Genomic DNA, 17,518 nt, shown 5'->3' on the forward strand with positions numbered 1-17,518 from the left:
ACACTTTCCAAATCATATACTGTGTACATTTGGAATAGTGTAGCAGGTGAATGTTTTTTTTTTAAAGCTGTGCACAAGGGACGGGATCATTTTTTTAAAATTGCATTGCGATTGTCCGAAGAGGAGCATATAATACTTTTCTTTTAAGTCTGCTTTTTATCTTCCCTACAAATATGTGCTAATGCATGCATTGGACAAAAAAAAATAAAAAACGGACAAAATTTACGTTCCGCGCCAGTGCACACGCACACTCGCGTGCATTAATCCATCACCAGCGGGGAGGGCGTAGCAATCGATGCAGGCCCGGGCGAGCGCCGGTTGCCATGGCAGCAAACGGAGAAGACATTTGGGCTCTTCATCTTCGTCGAGAGGTTTACTTTTATGGGATGTTTCAACGCAACGCCGGCATATTAAAAAGATAGCGGACAAAACGCGCTTTTAAAAAAATCCAAGGATTAAAAGTGACGTGAGACATCAGAAAATCTGGCGGGACTTCGGGAAAAGGTGGAATGTTAACAGCCGTGGGCTGCTCTCGTTTTTGTTGTTCCGATGACTGCGATGCTTGGCTCTCACCTCAGGCCGAACGTGTGCGACTGCTCGTAGTGGAAAAGGGAACGGATCTTGGTGGCGGAATTCACAGCAATCAGCCTGTCAATCAAGTCCTGTGGAGCACAGTGGGAGGCTGTGAACATCACACGCTTACTACATTTTAAGGTGGAAGAGCCCTGTGTGTTGAAGACAAAAGCCAAGCTTGCAATTCCAGTCATCGTCAAAGGAGCAAACATGCCCTCAAATGGATGAAAGAGGAATTGTAGGCAACTTTAATGACTCGATATGTGTGTGTGGGAAATAGAGAGAGGATTAAATTAAAAGGCATTGCCCATTAAAGATAAAAAGAAGTGGTAGTACTTCAACGTTAAATAGAGCTAAACTGCACTAAGCAATATTTAGCGGCAATACTTCTGTCAGAGGAAAGTACCGCAAATCACTTTAACATAGTTCCATGCCAAACAAATGCCACAAGATGGCGCCAAAGTAGCACATGTGTGTTTGTGTTGGCTCACTCACAGGCACCGAGCTTGGCACTTCCCTCAGTGTGTATTCAGTCTTGTTGGCCAAAGATTGTCCAGAAAGCAGCTGCCACACGGACTGAGAGGACGACAGCAAGTTGACCAGCGACAGGAAGGACTGCAAATACACACAAAGCGACCCAGTTTCGCACAAAACGCCGGACCAAATCACAAAGACCATTTCTAGACCCAATGGTTGTTAGTACCTTGAGGCAGCTCCTGTCGATGGGTTCCATGGGCGTGGGTTTGGGTCGGACCGCCCTGGCATCCTCGCTGCCGCACTCCAGCGCCGACCACAGATCCAGAACCAGGGACCGCACAAAGCCTGGAACACGACAACACCAATGTGTTATTTTGACTCCAGTCCAAATCAAGAATTAAATCGGTGCTGTCTATTTTTTTGCAATCTTAAGTATTTTTATATTACTGCCACCTACAGGATTGAAGTGGAACAACAACCTTGATGCCAACCAGCGGCAGCGTGTAGTTGTACCTGAGCGCTGCAGAGCCATCGCGCCCGCCGCCGTGGCCGCCAACTGCGTTACTATGACACCATAACCAAACTTCTCACAACGGCTCACCTGAAAAAAAAAAAAAAAAATGATGAGAAATCAGCAAATGAAACGTGTTTGAAAACATACCTGAGAGAAAATTTGTCAGTGGAGCGTTTTTGAAATCCAATTATATGCTGGATTTCAAGTGTGGATGTTGGGCCTTCATTAGTTAAAAATAATCACGCTCCTTAATTAAAGTGCAAAGCAAACACGGGAAGCAATTACAAGCGTGAATAAACAATGGCGCTAAATTAAGTGCAAGCGGTGGGTGTGGGGGGTGAGGCGAAGCGCGAAAGGTGTGATCCGAATTAGCATAGCCGGTGACACACTGTGAATACTGAAGAGGACACTAGCGCAAAATAAATAATATTAATAATGACATTTGATTCAAGAACCTTATCTGGCTCACTTACTCATTTACTTTGGCTTTCTTCATGGTATTTCTAGCCATGTCTAGCCATGTTTTTTTTATTCCAAAATAAATTCCCACATATTGCTGACGTCTTGACGTTTACCTGCAATTTTTTGCTAAAGCGAGAGAACATGTAGGAGACGCACTCCCGCATGGCGCCGCTCTGCTGAAGCAGGAGCACGCCCTTGGGGGTGGCCGCAAAGTTTAGCAGGCTGTCCAGCAATGTCTCCTCCCACATCAGCCTGTATGGATGGAAAAAATATATATTAGCAGAGCCCGAGTCCAGTTGAGCAAGTTTATACATGCAATAAAGCGCCACGCTTGTCAAGCAATGGCACAGTTCACCTGTTATACTGTCAGCGCAGATGTGTCAGGTGATTTTATTACCATCGAGCAAGCATAAATCATCACCAAGATTGCCTTTAAATGTCAACGGAAGCTCATCTGTCCAAATATTAGATCTAGCAAATGCAATTAATGAGCTGTATTAAAAAACAAAGTCTGCCAATATAAAAGATGATAAAGCGGAATTTAAGAGCAAAACTGTCAGGGGATGTTGTACGTGCTTTCTTACATGTGCTGCAATTCCTGCGTGGATGTTGCAGGGTTCTTTCCAGGCAATGGGGTCGGAATCCTTTCAGACAAGGAAGAGCTCTGGAAATCAAAATACAAGGTGATAAGGGCGGATTATATTGTCAGTGTCCTGATGATTTTACGACATAAGTGTCGGTTGAACCTTTCTCCAGGCGGCGGCGGCTGCTTTGTGCAGGCCGTACGCTCGTAGGACCTGCAAGCCCTCGCAAGAGTTGCACATCCGCCCGCACAGGAAGACGAAAGCCCCGCACAGAGCACGAAGCGAGTGGGCCTCGTCCTGGCCCGACGCCGAGAGCTCCCGTTCCAGCAGCGTCAGGGTGAAGCGAAGCAGCGCGTGAGCGGTCGTGCTTCTGCGAGTGGAACCGGGAAATGATTTCGGAGTCAATTTGGTGTTTTATTAATGGCGTTCTGCTGCATCACGCCATATCTACTCGTGTAAAATTCATGAGGCTGCAAAGAGGATGGAAATCACTCCCGAGAGCAAGCGTTTGTGCGTTTCAACAAGCAGGATGATCCGAGGTCATTAGACTACTCGTCAAAAGCTCACAAATGGAAGAGCACAAAAACATATCGAGTAAGATATCAAATGAACAGTCTCGATGAGGAGTTTTTAGATCACTAAATTATGAGTGAAAAACTTTAACAAACAAGTGCTATAATGAAAAACTGTTACATTGAGGACTCACCTCTCACTGTGGCCCACAAGCAGATTCTTGTCATACAAGAAAAGAGCTAACCCTCGGTCTGTGTTGACCATCCGTGCCAGGACGTCTGCCACCTGAGGCAGGGTGGCTGCAGGACACTTTAATTTACTCTGCAAAGAATAAACACAAAGAATTGCCATTGTATTATGACTCAAATGCTAACCACAGGTATGCTAACATACTTGGCCTCCATTGAGCGCCTGGATGACGGGTGCCATGAGAGTCTGAATGACCGGCGTCTGGTGGAGACACTGGTCAGCGCACTCGGTCCTCTCACACATAGCGGTCAGCGTCGCCATCACCAGGCCGCTCGGGCACAGCGCATCTGACAAGTAAAACCAATTGTTCCTATTCCAATCTAATTAAAAATATATATATTTTTTATTTTCATTATTTTTTTATTGCACCATAGGTATTTACATCGTGTTTGCCTATTCCGGCCCGCCGCGTTGTCACGTTACCATCCCATGTCACAATATAAACATCACCTAAGAATATGACAGCTGAGAAGGCCTGAGGACAAGGCTACCAGATAAAAGATAGCGCTGAGGAATGTTGGGAAGGACCTCGGTGTTCCCTTACTGGCTGATTGCTTGCAATAATCTGACTTTGTCATTTCAAGCGAAAGGCGTGTGTGTGCCACCTGCGTGTTGGCTGTCGTTGCAAAATGGCTGCGGATGTTGGAGCATGATGTTTATGAGAACCACCACCAAGTCCGTCACACTGAGTGGCTCTGTAAAGAGGAAATGATCATGTCAGAAATGTTCAGTATGATTAATTACGTTGTACTTTGCCTGAAGGAGTCAAATGAAGTCGACCCGTGACACAACCATGAGTCCGTTTCGTACACCCATTTTTTACAGCGGGTAGATTGGGCCGACGGTGCATTTTTAAATGATCTGACGCAACGGATTGCTAATCGGGCAATATTTTTATTATTATCAGATGAGTCAGAGGTGAAAAATACTGCGTCAACAGTCTCCACCTTCTCTGGAATCAATAAAAATTAATCAATCTCAAGTCCCCGCCTCGATACGGTGAGGCAACCTTAACAGCCTCAATAAAACCACGAGTGCAGACAATGAGTCGTCTGCAATCACGATATGTTTATTACCGATTATGTAAACGAGGTGTGTATTGTGAAGCGTTCACCTTCCCGTGCAGCCACTTTGATAGGAAAGAGATTCCTCCCGTTGGCGTGGAGGAGGATTTTGCCCAAGACGCACAGTGAATGAACGACCACGGCGTACTGCAACTCCTTGCCGCTATAGACGCCGCTCAAGTCTGAACCTACGACGCAATGAAGAGATGACATCAGTGTCGCCCACACTAATCACTCATTTTTTGCACTCACCTGAGCTCTGCCGCTCCTCAGGGTGGAGATGTGGAGAACGCTGGCAGCATTCCTGGTAAAGGACGCACTGCTGCACAGCGGCTTCCATCTGACAAAAGAAATTATAATGGATGTGTCTTAATAAACACCTACTGTCACTTATTTTTCTGTTAACATTTTTTTTTTTTACAGTGCCACTCCATAGCGGGATTATGTCGCCATTTTACTGACAGTTAATTTAGAGGCAGTAAAGCGAGGGCCTCGGCAATAATCCCCTTTAAAAGGCCGGCGGCGAGCGGGAGGATTAAGGAATCACTTCTCGAATGACAAACTCGCTCGGTGGGACCACCAAAGTGCTGCGTTCCATGACGCCGGCTGACTTGTTCAAATTTCACAATAATACTACGGCAGATCAAAATGACGATTCACTCACCAGACACTTGTGTTTGCTCTGTAGGAGACGGAGAACTACCGTTCGGCTGTAGGAGCCGTGCTGAGAAACAAAACAAAGCACTTAATAAATTTAACATACACAGGCAATGTCGAGCGGCGACACGCACCATCCATTTTGTGAACCAGGTGGCTTGGACGTCCAGCAGTGCCAGCAGGTGAGAAGGCTCCAAGACTTTCTCCGTCGAGTCGCCACCGAGGGACAGCAGGGAGAAGGTGCTCTCGATGATTTCTTCCATGTACCTGAAGAAGAGCGAGAGGAATGTCGGATGATCTCCATAAAAAAAAAAAAAAAAAAAAAGAGCGGTGGGGAAGCACTGACTTTTCCGGGTGGCGGATCCAGAAAGAGGTCACCTCCTTTTGAAAGTCGTTCATCAGACGCATCTGAGTAAAACATATTTGACCACTTTTTGTTTTTATTTTGCCCGCAAATGACATTTGAAGATGACAGATTTCTATTATGAGCATACCTGCTTGAGGAGAGTGCCAATTTGGGGTCTGCTAATGTCCAAGCCGGCCGCACCGCTCGGAAAGCTCAACTTGAGAGACGAAAAAGTGTACTCCGTGCTTTTGGCTGAATGGAAGACATTGAAACAAAAATTATTAACTTGCAATTGGCGGCAGGATACTTTGGGGTGGAGTGAAAATCCGCAAGCCTACCGAGGCTGGTGTAGATCTCCCGGGTGACGTTCAGGGGCGACGAGGAGAAGCTCTTAGCGAAGAACTGAAGAATGTGGTCCTGAAGCAACAAGGTGCCAGATTAAATATGAATGTTTATTGGGAAAAAAAAAGTAGGCAGCAGCGTACACTGAGCTCAGCGTCGGGCTCGCTCAGCGCAGCACACAGGTTCTGACGTAAGCGGGCCCAGCCGTCGCAGCTCAGCACATCGGATGGCGGGGCGCAACGGAGCACCTGCAGGGCCTCCCTGCGGACCTGAACAAAAATGACATATGAAATAACTCAAATACAAAAAAAAAAATGGAGTGCATCTCCTTCACCTCTTTGGGTTGACCTGACTCCAATTTCTCAGCCAAAGCCTGCAGCTGCTCCTGCTGAATGAAGGCGTAACACTGGGGAAATAGATGGAATCATAAATCGACTTTACATTTTTACAACACAAACAAATCTGTGTCTATTTGCCAGAACCTGATTGAAGGAGTCGCCGCTGTCGGAGCATTCGTCAGAGTAGCCACCGTGTTGCATCTCCTCTTCCTTCCTTAGCTGGTCCTCGTCAAATCTTCTGACTAAGCCGTCCACGGCCGCAGTCATGGTGGCTCTCAAGCTCTGCGTCAAGTTTTGGTACCTGGTGATGACACGTGTCAAGGTTAGCAGTTTCCTGCCACGTGTGAGTACAACTTGTTGGACTCACTGCAGCGACGCTCGGCTTCGGCCAGCAGCCGCGTGGATGAGGACGTCGTGACCTGAGCCGACGGCGTGTTGTTCGTCGTCACGGGGCAGCTTTCTGATCTCTTCGTCCACCACGCACCCCAGGGAGGTCTCCAAGCGCTGATGCAGTGTTTTGACAAAATCATAGCTGGGGAAGACAACAGTCAAAGGTGATTCAAGAGAACCCTTGACTATCAGAGTTGAAGTCCACCGCTAGATAGCTCTGAGCTCACTTGTGGAAGTTCTTGTCTGTCTCCTCCAGGTGAAGAAGAATGTCCTCGGCGCTTTGAGGCGAAGGAGCGTTACTGAGTTGCTCGTCGATGCTTCTCAGAAACTGCTTGAGTAGAGCGGACAGCTGCTCCTCATCATCGCAAGACATCTCTGTTGCAAAAGAGATTGCTCAAACTACTTTCCATATTCCTGTGCAGAGGTGGCAAATCCAGGTCCAGAAAGTAGAACCCTGCCACAGCTAAGCTGTAGCCACAGGTTCTTCTAATCAGTCAGCAGATAAACAAGTAACTAAAACCTCTAGTGAACTTGTTTATAAGCCACCTTTAGCTAATGCCAAATTGTTTTTTACTCTCTGGGCCTGGATTTGACAACTCTGCTTCTTACGTAGATAAATATTAACTTGAAGAGGCAAAAAATAACGAGGAAGTAAAGCTAGAAATCCGCCGAGTCTAAACGCACCTTGCATCCCTTTGACAGATTCTCTTCAAGTCGCTAACGTTGTCAGCCAGCCGCCATCCGCGTCTCTATGGAAACAGCCACCAAACCGCGGTGTATTGTGGGATAGCATAACAACCATCATGCTGCGTTCAAACCATCATCATGTATCTCAAGTGGAAAAAAATAGGTGAAAAAAAACAAAGAAATAAAAGTAAAAGAAATTAAGAATCAAGTACGTGTCGTTTTTATATTTAAAAGTCGTTATAAGGACAGAAAACGCCGCTTCGGGAAAATAAAATACGAATTACGGTTTCTCTCATAAGCGTTTGAATGCATCATTCGTGCTTCCGGCATAACATCACGTGACTCATTGTTTTGCTCCTTCTTCCGGGTTGCATTTAAGGCAAATCCCTGCAGAATTAATCGGCTCCACAATATACTTTCAAACATTTTCTAATTAATATATTATGTAGCAGCATCTGATTACCATGCCCTAGCACTCATTTAACATTTCGTCGGACAAATACAACGTTGCTCGTGTCTAAACTAACTCGCGTTTGCAGCAATAACATTTGAGGAGCATGGCGGCAGTGGACAGCTTCAATTTGCTTTACAGGGAAATTTCCCAGACATGCAGCGGTTACCTAGAGATGCTCGCCGTGGTGGGCGCTCTGTACGCGGCCAGCAAGGCTGTCATCCTGCTCAAGGACTGCTACGTTCTGGTCAGGGTGCATTTCCTGCCCAGGATGATCCCCAGCAGGAAGCTGAGGGAAAGATATGGAGACTGGGCTGTGGTGTATGGTAAGAAATAGCAAAGACAATTCCACATAGCAATGAAAGTAGGTATAGCCAGGTATAATGCATGTATAAAAGCAGGGGCCAAAAAACTGGAACACCATATGACACGCCGAAGGGTGAAGATGGTGAATGTAAACAAATATGTCAGCCACTGATCCATGTCTCCTGTTAGGCGCATCAGAACCAGTGGCGCAGGCCTACGCCGAGGAGCTAGCAAGACACGGCCTCAGCATCATCTTCATCACGAACAGCCGCTCCAGCATCACCAACTTTGCCGCCAATCTCTCCCAAAGCCACGGCATGGAAACCATCCTGGTCCCTGCCGACCTGGGTTGGGACGAGGCGGCCGGCAAGATGGTCAAGGAAGCAGTGAGGGGCAAAGATGTGGGTCTCCTTGTCAACTGCGTGGACGAGTCGTGCGCGTCTCCATGGGAGCTGGTGGAAATACCTGACCAGAGGCTGATGGAGGTGACGGCCAATAATGTTGTAGGCGCCACACTGCTGACCAGCTTGGTGCTGCCGGGCATGCTAGAGCGCAGCCGAGGGGCCATAGTCAACATCTCGTCCGGCGCTTGCGGCAGGCCGATGCCTGGGAGAGTGATGCTCAGCGCCGTCACCGTAAGAAGAAACATTTTGCACAAATAATAGAATACTTAATTAACATGAAAATTTGCTTTCCAGGGCTACTTGGATCATTTCTCTCGAGCTCTCCACCTTGAGTATGGCGCAAGAGGGATCTTTGCTCAAAGTCTGCTTCCATTTAGGGTCTGTCATATGTGTCCAGATTTCCAAAACCATGTGATGAATTTGAAAATACAATAAAAGCGTGTTTAACGGACAGTTGGCCTCCAGTAAGCAGCGCCCGGTGTCATTCACCGAAGGCTGGTTGACGCCCACGCCGCAGGTTTACGTTCGCCACGCCATCTCCACCCTCGGCGTGTCCAACCGGACCACCGGCTATTGGCCGCACACACTGCTGGTGGGGACCCAAGATCGACACACATCAGTGTCGTGTTTGCGATCTGAACATTGATTATGTTTTCTTTCCCCAGTACGGACTGATGAGGTGCATCCCGGAGTGTCTTTGGGTTTCGGGCTGGCGGGTGTTCATCGGTTAAGAGCGGCTCCTCACAAATTGTATTATCACTTTATTCATCCTCCAGAATAATTTCCACTAGCTAGAACCAACACGTTGACCGTGCCATCAACCCCCTTGGATTGTTTGTGCTGACCGAGCAAATAATAATAATAAAAAAAGTTCCTCTTTCACGTGTTTTTATCAGAAGTGAAACCATGTTAAGTAACGTCTTGCTTAAGAGCGAGAGTATCTATGATGGGAAATTACATACATCTGCCATAATTTTAAGAGAACTTGCACAATCGATGGCTGACGAGATGCTTTTTTTTTTTTCCCCCCCAATGTGTATTATGAAATGCCAAAGATGGGCGTACGTAAAAGGGGCATCGATGTCACCGTTATGTTAAACTTTCAACATATACAGAGAACACGACAGTACTCACAAGTATCTTAGGGTCCGCTTGCATCGGGGTCACTCGAGGCAGACCAAACAAGGCATCGCAAGGCAGCTTCCAGGTATCTTCCGTTCAAAGGTTTGTTGTGATGCGTAGGACGGGACCTTCCTGATAATTCAGCAGCCGAGCAAAGCGACAAGACGACACCGCGCTCACTTTCTCCCACCGAGCTGCCGGCGTTCCTCATCTTTTTCATCGTTGGTACGTGGACCTGCGCAGACACTTCATTAGGTACACTATCGAATGACTTTTTTTTGCAGATCAACATAGGCGCTAGAGCCCATAATTATGCCAAACATAGTTTTCTTTTGATTGAGATTGTTGACGTGAGTACAAATGTCTCATAATGAGATCTGTTCCTAATATTTTGTCCCACTCGAGGCGCTAATAAGCATAATAGGTTTGATTTTAATCCCGCCTTTCGAGGGACTTGACAATGCTTAGAAAAATATGCAAAATTAATTTGGTTTTTAGAATTAACTCTGTGATTTTATTGATTGTTATACGACCATTTTTTTAAAATCAAATTCTTTAAATTACTTAAAAGTTAATTGATACTTGTGTAATGGCAAAACTCTTAGGTGATTTTTTTGTTCTTCGTGTGTGTGTGTCCATCACTCGCTATCATCCAAGGTTAAGTTCTGGCTCACAGGCAGATAAAGTGTGTGTGTGTGTGTGTGTGTGTGTTTCAAGGATGGATTTACACATCCTCCCCAGCTGTGACTCCACTCAGACATTTTTTTTCCTTTCTGTGACCTTCTAAGATCTGTGCCACTGTTCAAATTCAACTAATAAACAAATAATTTTGGACTTGACTGTTTTACATTTAGGAAACGTGACAAGCGAAGATGGGCGAATGGGATCTTCTGGGTCGTCTGTTGGACAAAGTGCAGACTCACTCCACCGTCATCGGAAAAGTCTGGCTCACGGTTCTCTTCGTTTTCCGCATCCTGGTCCTGAGCACGGGCGCCGACAGGGTCAGCTCACTCGACTGGACTTGACATTTAATGTTGCGCTAAAAACAGAAAACAAGTTTAACTTTTTGAGCAAATATTTGTCTCCCGTGCTTTTTAACACTTCCACAAATGTGACTTATGTACATATCTGGGTTAACATCTTGGAGATGTTTATTAAAATGAGCCACGCGGGTTTCCGGGCTCGCAGGTGTGGAGTGATGAGCAGTCGGACTTTGTGTGCAACACGGAACAGCCGGGCTGCGAGAACATGTGCTACAACAGCGCCTTCCCCATTTCGCACGTGCGCTTTTGGGCCCTGCAGATCATCGCCGTGGCAACACCCAAGCTGCTCTACCTGGGATACGTCCTGCACGTCATTCACGTTGAGAAGAAGGTACGATATAATACGAGAAACAGAGAGACATCCTCCGTCAGCTTCTCAGCATGACCTTCCCCGTTTGCACAGTTAAAGGAGCGCATGCGGAAGTACGCGGAGCTCGACGACCAGGCCTTGTTGTTCCTTCAGCGGAGCTTCAAGATCCCAAAATACCTCAAGAGTACTGGAAAGGTACACAACGTGGCTTTGAGGAACAACCAATTTGAATCGGACGACCGGTTTTGATTCAACAAACTCAAATGAATCGTTACATTTGAATGTATCGTTGAAACGTTGTATGTATCAAAAGCAAATCGAGATAATATCTAATCATCTTTCTAAGGTGAGCATCCGCGGATGCCTCCTCCGCGCCTACGTCGTCCACCTAGTGGCCAAGATCGCCATGGAGATTATATTCGTGGTGGGACAATATTACCTGTACGGCTTGACGCTGGAATCTCGCTACGTGTGCACGAGTTCGCCGTGCCCCCACTCGGTGGACTGCTTCCTGTCCCGGCCCACCGAGAAGACCGTCATCATCTGGTTCATGCTGGGGGCCGCGCTGCTTTCGCTCGCCCTGTGCTTGGTTGAGCTGTTCTACTTGTGCGTTAAGGCGGCCAAGGAGTGCGCGACCCGGCGGCGGGACTATACAGTCACGCCCGTCACCCCGGTGCCAACCGGCTCCCAGGAGAAGGCGTACATGCTGAGGGACGACGGCATCACACAGAACGGAATCAACATTGACCTGGAGATGACGGGGAAAGGCAACGTGGAGGAAGTGCATATTTGATCTGTGTGTGTTCACTGGAAAATATAAAATCATAATCATAAAAATCATCAGGGAAAAGTGTTATGGGCGAGGGGTGTTTACATTTCATTGACAAAATTGTTTTGTGTTGATGTTTGGCATTGTGATCTGCTTGTTTTATCAATAAAGTTTCTAATTCAATACAGTTCAAATAGAAAACGTTTAGCATCCTGTCAGCTTTTACATTTTTTTTAAAAATGATTTTTCCACTAACTGGTAGAATTTTTCCCACATTCAGGAATGATAAACATATTTGTTTCAAAGCATTTTTGCGCAATACCTGCATTTTTTCCCCCAACATGATTAGATTGTGGATGGTGGTGTCGCTGTGCTCTTTCTTACCTGTCAATCATTACTGTGTGGCCCGCCCCCTTTCATTGCCAGTCCAAAGTGAGAAACAGCGGCCAACCAATCATCGTGGAGCGCCATCTGGCAAAAGTACTCTGTATTCAACTAGAAGTAGTACCCAAAAAAACTTGTGTAAATCATAAGAATAGAATACGCTGGTAGAGGGAGAAGTACTCACTTAAGTCTTTGGCTGAACAGGAAAAGAAGGACAGAATCTGAAATGCATTTCAGTAAGAAAGTCAAAATCTATTTTTGAGCAGCAGTACATACAATCGGTATTTTGATAAATACTCGAGTACTGCGCTGAAGAATTTGTACTTGAGCTTCCTCAGCCTCTACCCCACTCCAAGGTTCAGCTCAGTCAACGCTCAACCTCTGTCACGGACGGTCCACTCGGCCTCGCTCATCAGGTAAGATGACAACAAAAATGTTCATTTACAGATTTAAAAAAATAATAATAAATTAGTCAGCAGAGTTATTTAATACTGTTGAAGTTTTGGGTCACGTCAGGTTGTTTTTTTGTGTTTACGCCTCAATTTCATGAAGCTCACACAGCTGCTCTTGTTCCCTTCACACACGTACGCTGTTGCGGCAGGTGGGCAAACTTTGTAGAGGTCACGTTTAAAATAAAATTAGAATTCAAGGTCGTTTTAAATATTAGATTAAACAATGAATTGAAATTGAATTCATTGATTTGATGTGACAAAATACTCAGCAACTCCGATTTTTATTTCAACATTTTGAAACAAGTGAAATGCACACATGGTACAAAAGGCTGACCGATGAGTTATCGATTAATCGATGTACAACCGTGTTTTTTGTTGAATATTTTTGAATCCAGATCAGCAAGTAAACATCATCGCCAAAGATGGGAGACTGGGGTTTCTTGTCAAGCCTATTGGACAAAGTGCAGTCGCACTCGACCGTCATCGGAAAGATCTGGATGACGGTTCTGTTCCTGTTCCGGATCATGGTCCTGGGCGCCGGCGCGGAGAGCGTATGGGGTGACGAGCAGTCCGACTTCATCTGCAACACGCAGCAGCCCGGTTGCGAGAACGTCTGCTACGACTGGGTCTTCCCCATCTCGCACATCCGCTTCTGGGTGCTTCAGATCATCTTTGTGTCGACGCCCACGCTGGTCTACCTGGGCCACGCCATGCACATCATCCACCAGGAGAACAAGCTGCGTGCGAAACAGGCCAGCCCCGGCGGGACTCTCCACCTCAAGTCGCCCAAGTACACTGACGACAAGGGCAACGTGACCATCAAGGGGAACCTCCTGGGGAGCTACTTGACCCAGCTGGTTTTCAAGATCATCATCGAGGCCGCCTTCATCGTCGGTCAGTACTACTTGTACGGCTTCGTCATGGTACCCATGTTCCCGTGCGCCAAGAAGCCGTGCCCGTTCACCGTCGAGTGCTACATGTCGCGGCCCACCGAGAAGACCATCTTCATCATCTTCATGCTGGTCGTGGGTTGCGTGTCCCTGGTGCTCAACGTGGTCGAGGTCTTCTACCTGCTGTGCAAGCGATGCAAGGCCAAGTCCAGGCGGAGGTTTCCCATCAAAGCCATCGGGGGCCCAGTCGGGCTTTCCGAGCCCAGGTGGCCCACGGTGGACGATGCCTTGAAGCAAAATGAGAGGAACCTGGAACTTGAGATGGAGGCCAACCAGAGTCTGGGGGGCAGCCTGGATGGAGCCAAGGAGGAGAAGCAGCTGTTGGGCGTCCACTAGCGAGGATCTTGCGTTTGTTTTGATGGGTTATTCTTGGTATATTTCTTTTGCTTTCAAAATGTAAAAATCAAGTGCAGCAAGGTTGTTGTATTTAGATTCATTCTCTGCTTTTCGGTTTTTGACTAAATTATTTCAAAACAGAATAAATAACCATAATGACACCCGAGATGGACTTGTGTTGTTTTGAGGGCGGGCACAAAAATCGAGTGCCAAATCCTTGACTGTGTGCTTTTCGATTCTGTTATTAAGTTATTGTTTGGTGCATGAAAATATCTGACATAATAATGATCATGTTGATGATATTGGATATCACTTGTTTTGTATATGCACTGTATGTTTTTAGGAAAATGATTAAAATTTGGTATAAAAACGATTTCTGAATTTATTATTGCTGAAGAAATGGCATGATGGAGGTTATAAATTAGTTTACTTGGTTAAAATGTTTTCCGAATTTAATTACTCATATGGATGAATTAGGTTGCATCAACATCCATACATGATACATATTTGATTTTATACATATCTATTTGCATTAATTTGAATTATTTGACCTAATTAACAATGATTTCATTTAGGTTCATTAAAAATATTTATTAGTTAGATGTATTTATTTTAAAAACAATTCAAACATTTCTATTTATAAATTCAGTTAGAACAATTTATTTTATTCATTAAATTTTTTATTTAACATAATTTGAATATATTTGCCTTTATGTTTATATATACTGTATAGAAACATTTTATTACAAAAATTCATGTTTACAAAAATTACTATTTCCTCCACCAGTTTAAATTAATTGGCAGGTTACATTTTCTGAGATAATGAGTTGATTGCTGACAGCGTTGCAACACTGGCAGTAAATTCCAGGAGGGGTCGGAGTCATTTCTTTTCTATCTGCAGTTACATCATCACATTTTGTACGTCTAAAACCATAAAAAAAAGTTGCATTGGTGTACGTGCAAAATGTGATGACAAGCCGAAAAACATCAACACTGGGGGAGCAGTTTGAACTTTAACATCCACCAAAAAGCAATTATTAACCAGCATAATCTTGTCTTTTGCCAGTCACTGCGTGTCACTTATTATTTTTTTTAATCAAACGTGGCAACGTGACCCCCCCACCATATACACAGTTGTGCAACCTGAGCTCAGGTTCAAGGCAGCAAAATCAGCCCCCACCTTTGCTTAGCTTTTTTTTCCTTTGCTTTATTCCAAACAGCATTCAGTGGTTGCACAGTGTACCTGGAGAGCAGCACGAGTCACTCTTCCAATCTAAGGTAAACAATTTCCTTTCATTAAAAGAGAGAATCAGCAGTTACCTGTATTTTTTTTCCACATATATATATACTTAGATTTATAATCTATGTGTATGCATATATATGTATAACTATATATTTTTTCTCGACGTGTACACTGAGCATTGCTGGAACATTCCAGCGTAGTTCAAAAGGTAATCAATAACTGAAAGTGATACATTTTTAAACAACCAAACAGCAATTTTTTTGTGTATTTTTCGGTCACATAATTGACGGAAGAATGAGAGTAATTATTTGATAGTGATTTATAACCCAAAAGGTTGCTACAGTAAAACTACAAAAACAAAATGAACATTTCAAAAATTTTTATTTGTATTATGTAATGTTTACATTTTTCTCAGAATAAAAAAACACAGTCTGTCTTTTTATTTTGAAGCTGACAATTTCAGCTCGGTTAGACCATTTCAAGGTGTCCTTCAACCCAACAATATCCAGTGGCATTGAAATTTTGCCAAGTAATACCAAGAGTTGTTTTTTTGTTGAAAGTGTGGTGAATAAAGTTGAAGATGGGCGAGTGGGGTTTTTTGGCGAAGCTGTTGGACAAGGTGCAGTCGCATTCCACCGTCATCGGGAAGGTGTGGCTCAGCGTGCTCTTCGTCTTCAGGATCATGGTCCTGGGAGCCGGGGCGGAGAAGGTCTCTTTCTTCAACTACTTCTTCTTCCACAATTTAATATTTGCAGATTAGATTCAATGTGAATTTTAAGATTGTTGAAAAAAGATGCCAAATTTTACAAGGCAGTATCGCCCCCTGCAGAACAGGAGTGGAACTTGTGTCAGTGTCCCCATTAGCAATGCCGACGGTTTTGATCCGTTTCCAGGTGTGGAGCGACGAGCAGTCCAAGATGATTTGCAACACCAAGCAACCGGGCTGTAAGAATGTGTGCTACGATCACGCGTTCCCCATCTCGCACATCCGCTTCTGGGTCCTTCAGATCATCTTCGTTTCCACGCCCACGCTGGTCTACCTGGGCCACGTCATGCACGTCATCCACAAGGAGAACAAACTAAGGGAGAAACTGCAAAGAAGCAACACTTCCATGCTAAAACTTCCCAAGTATTCTGATGAAAAAGGCCAGGTGAAGATCAAGGGCGACTTGCTGGGGAACTACATGACGTCCATCATCTTCCGTATTATTCTGGAGGTGGCCTTCATCGTGGGCCAGTACTACCTATACGGCTTCGTGATGGAGCCCCAGATCGTGTGCTCGCGGGCGCCTTGCCCCTTCACGGTGGAATGCTTCATGTCGCGACCCACCGAGAAGACCATCTTCATCATCTTCATGCTGGCCATGTCCTGCGTGTCGGTGCTTCTCAACGTGGTGGAGGTCTTCTACCTGGCGTGCTCAAGTAATGCCCGGAGGAGAGCCAAAATTGTCACCGGAGCCATACGGGGGCCAATAAACGGCGAAGGATTCCGAGCGTGAGCGAGTGGACAAAATGACGACTGGCAGAAGAAAACCCCCAGAACTTTAAAATGGCCTCCCAAGGGCGACTTCCAAATATAGTGGTATTTTGTCTTTTATTTAAAAGTATGTTGTTTTTGATCAGTGCCTCAAACATGTCAGCTTAAGAGTTCAATTCAGGTTAGCTCGACATGTTCTTTGCTCCTTATAACCACGCTAGTTGGTAAACATTGTTATCTGACTTTTTGAAAGGTGTAAATATTTTGATTGTGGATCAGGTCCTTTTACATTGTATTTTAGCTTCATGTTTGTGATTTTAATAAAGGTTTATTTGTGTAATTTACTATCGCACACATTTGTGACCTTTTTAAATCTTAAAAGCGTGTTTGGGGTTATTAGAGCATCAATAGTCTTGGTTCAAATACATTTTGGAGCTATAGAACTTGTGAGTAGACTTAGGAGAACTTTTCAAACCTAAAAATCTCGACAGTAGTTTAAATATTTGCTCATTTGTAACAAATTGACTGTACCTTGACGTCTCTGGGCTGGTAACGAAGGACGTGATGCTGGACATTGAGCTCGAATACAGGTCCTTTCAACAAAACAAAAATGGCGATGTTACTACATTAAATAATAATGATGACGAAAACAGTGACAAAAAATAATAACCTTACCATTTTAGAAACTTTCCATATATACATATATGGTGTTTTTGTACTTCAAACAATTAGGGAATGTCCAGAGAACACTAAATAAGTACATAAAATAAAAATGTATAAAAATACAATCATAATTAGACGTTAATTGAGGTGAGGGGATGAAACGCCCTTACTTTTTCCTCGGTGGTCGTCAAGTGTAGATACTTTTCTTTATGTAGGCGCAGTAGGTGAGGGAGGCGAAAAACAACATAAATAAAAGAAATTAAAACAAGTAAACCGAGAATATGAGTTGTCGGAGTGAAAAGAAAAGACAAGAAAAAAGTGACATTTAAATCGACAAAAGCCGTCAAGCTAAAGTTTCCCGGCGTTTGGCTAAGAGCCCGGGAAAATGTGTCCTTGTGACGTCATATTGATG

The 17,518-nt window shown here is 44.8% G+C and overlaps 5 protein-coding genes and 1 long non-coding RNA gene across 8 annotated transcripts in view; 4 read left to right on the forward strand and 2 right to left on the reverse strand.

The window, feature by feature from the left end:
* tbc1d32 (TBC1 domain family, member 32) overlaps positions 1–9,730 on the reverse strand; it is a 36,611-nt gene extending 26,881 nt beyond the window's left edge. Inside the window, exons 1-24 of the mRNA XM_088362249.1 lie at positions 7,817–9,730; positions 7,194–7,258; positions 6,737–6,884; positions 6,487–6,651; positions 6,264–6,420; positions 6,116–6,187; positions 5,925–6,050; positions 5,778–5,856; positions 5,588–5,691; positions 5,440–5,501; positions 5,228–5,360; positions 5,101–5,160; positions 4,689–4,776; positions 4,487–4,624; positions 3,978–4,067; positions 3,517–3,659; positions 3,317–3,444; positions 2,773–2,980; positions 2,611–2,690; positions 2,140–2,278; positions 1,564–1,651; positions 1,277–1,395; positions 1,069–1,188; positions 574–662 (exon numbers count right to left, since the gene is read on the reverse strand). Of these exons, the coding sequence (XP_088218375.1) occupies positions 574–662; positions 1,069–1,188; positions 1,277–1,395; positions 1,564–1,651; positions 2,140–2,278; positions 2,611–2,690; positions 2,773–2,980; positions 3,317–3,444; positions 3,517–3,659; positions 3,978–4,067; positions 4,487–4,624; positions 4,689–4,776; positions 5,101–5,160; positions 5,228–5,360; positions 5,440–5,501; positions 5,588–5,691; positions 5,778–5,856; positions 5,925–6,050; positions 6,116–6,187; positions 6,264–6,420; positions 6,487–6,651; positions 6,737–6,884; positions 7,194–7,200 (2,543 nt within the window). The 5' untranslated portion in view covers positions 7,201–7,258; positions 7,817–9,730. The remainder of the gene's footprint in view (positions 1–573; positions 663–1,068; positions 1,189–1,276; positions 1,396–1,563; positions 1,652–2,139; positions 2,279–2,610; positions 2,691–2,772; positions 2,981–3,316; positions 3,445–3,516; positions 3,660–3,977; positions 4,068–4,486; positions 4,625–4,688; positions 4,777–5,100; positions 5,161–5,227; positions 5,361–5,439; positions 5,502–5,587; positions 5,692–5,777; positions 5,857–5,924; positions 6,051–6,115; positions 6,188–6,263; positions 6,421–6,486; positions 6,652–6,736; positions 6,885–7,193; positions 7,259–7,816) is intronic.
* On the forward strand, positions 7,524–9,239 carry hsdl1 (hydroxysteroid dehydrogenase like 1). The gene is made up of 5 exons (XM_088362282.1): positions 7,524–7,973; positions 8,143–8,588; positions 8,652–8,735; positions 8,812–8,949; positions 9,023–9,239. Exons 1-5 carry the CDS (start codon positions 7,754–7,756, stop codon positions 9,086–9,088), a joined length of 954 nt encoding a protein of 317 aa, XP_088218408.1. The 5' UTR covers positions 7,524–7,753; the 3' UTR covers positions 9,089–9,239.
* On the forward strand, positions 9,419–11,802 carry LOC148381499 (gap junction Cx32.7 protein-like). 2 transcript variants are annotated; one of them, XM_088362284.1, is made up of 5 exons: positions 9,419–9,734; positions 10,334–10,480; positions 10,668–10,853; positions 10,926–11,027; positions 11,179–11,802. In XM_088362284.1, exons 2-5 carry the CDS (start codon positions 10,352–10,354, stop codon positions 11,623–11,625), a joined length of 864 nt encoding a protein of 287 aa, XP_088218410.1. In that variant the 5' UTR covers positions 9,419–9,734; positions 10,334–10,351; the 3' UTR covers positions 11,626–11,802. The 2 variants fall into 2 exon arrangements, with proteins under 2 accessions (XP_088218410.1, XP_088218411.1); XM_088362285.1 differs by having other exon boundaries at positions 9,419–9,704.
* On the reverse strand, positions 9,994–17,490 carry LOC148381500 (uncharacterized). 2 transcript variants are annotated; one of them, XR_015854434.1, is made up of 6 exons: positions 17,277–17,490; positions 17,119–17,192; positions 16,975–17,036; positions 12,170–12,206; positions 11,986–12,096; positions 9,994–10,518 (listed from the first exon to the last, which is right to left on the reverse strand). It is a non-coding gene; the product is annotated as an uncharacterized LOC148381500 (long non-coding RNA). The 2 variants fall into 2 exon arrangements; XR_015854433.1 differs by having other exon boundaries at positions 12,283–17,036.
* Positions 12,141–14,096, forward strand: gja13.1 (gap junction protein alpha 13.1). Its single transcript, XM_088362286.1, has 2 exons — positions 12,141–12,401; positions 12,833–14,096. Exon 2 carries the CDS (start codon positions 12,860–12,862, stop codon positions 13,721–13,723), a length of 864 nt encoding a protein of 287 aa, XP_088218412.1. The 5' UTR covers positions 12,141–12,401; positions 12,833–12,859; the 3' UTR covers positions 13,724–14,096.
* LOC148381502 (gap junction Cx32.2 protein-like) lies at positions 14,843–16,787 on the forward strand. Its single transcript, XM_088362289.1, has 3 exons — positions 14,843–15,001; positions 15,527–15,675; positions 15,860–16,787. The coding sequence occupies exons 2-3, from the start codon at positions 15,547–15,549 to the stop codon at positions 16,463–16,465; spliced, it is 735 nt and encodes a 244-aa protein (XP_088218415.1). The 5' UTR covers positions 14,843–15,001; positions 15,527–15,546; the 3' UTR covers positions 16,466–16,787.
* Positions 17,491–17,518: the final 28 nt, after the last annotated feature.

The sequence above is a fragment of the Syngnathus floridae genome, chromosome 19 (assembly GCF_059516105.1).
Source record: "Syngnathus floridae isolate MCC-2025c chromosome 19, RoL_Sflo_1.0, whole genome shotgun sequence".
Classification (NCBI taxonomy): Eukaryota; Metazoa; Chordata; class Actinopteri; order Syngnathiformes; family Syngnathidae; genus Syngnathus; species Syngnathus floridae.

Coding starts and splice junctions, on each gene's coding strand:
- hsdl1 (XM_088362282.1), top strand. CDS start 7,754: ATGGCGGCAGTGGACAGCTTCAATTTGCTTTACAGGGAAATTTCCCAG. Junction 8,589..8,651: donor TGATGCTCAGCGCCGTCACC/GTAAGAAGAAAC, acceptor TTTGCTTTCCAG/GGCTACTTGGATCATTTCTC. Junction 8,950..9,022: donor ATTGGCCGCACACACTGCTG/GTGGGGACCCAA, acceptor TTCTTTCCCCAG/TACGGACTGATGAGGTGCAT.
- LOC148381499 (XM_088362284.1), top strand. CDS start 10,352: ATGGGCGAATGGGATCTTCTGGGTCGTCTGTTGGACAAAGTGCAGACT. Junction 10,481..10,667: donor TGAGCACGGGCGCCGACAGG/GTCAGCTCACTC, acceptor CCGGGCTCGCAG/GTGTGGAGTGATGAGCAGTC. Junction 10,854..10,925: donor TCATTCACGTTGAGAAGAAG/GTACGATATAAT, acceptor CCGTTTGCACAG/TTAAAGGAGCGCATGCGGAA.
- gja13.1 (XM_088362286.1), top strand. CDS start 12,860: ATGGGAGACTGGGGTTTCTTGTCAAGCCTATTGGACAAAGTGCAGTCG.
- LOC148381502 (XM_088362289.1), top strand. CDS start 15,547: ATGGGCGAGTGGGGTTTTTTGGCGAAGCTGTTGGACAAGGTGCAGTCG. Junction 15,676..15,859: donor TGGGAGCCGGGGCGGAGAAG/GTCTCTTTCTTC, acceptor ATCCGTTTCCAG/GTGTGGAGCGACGAGCAGTC.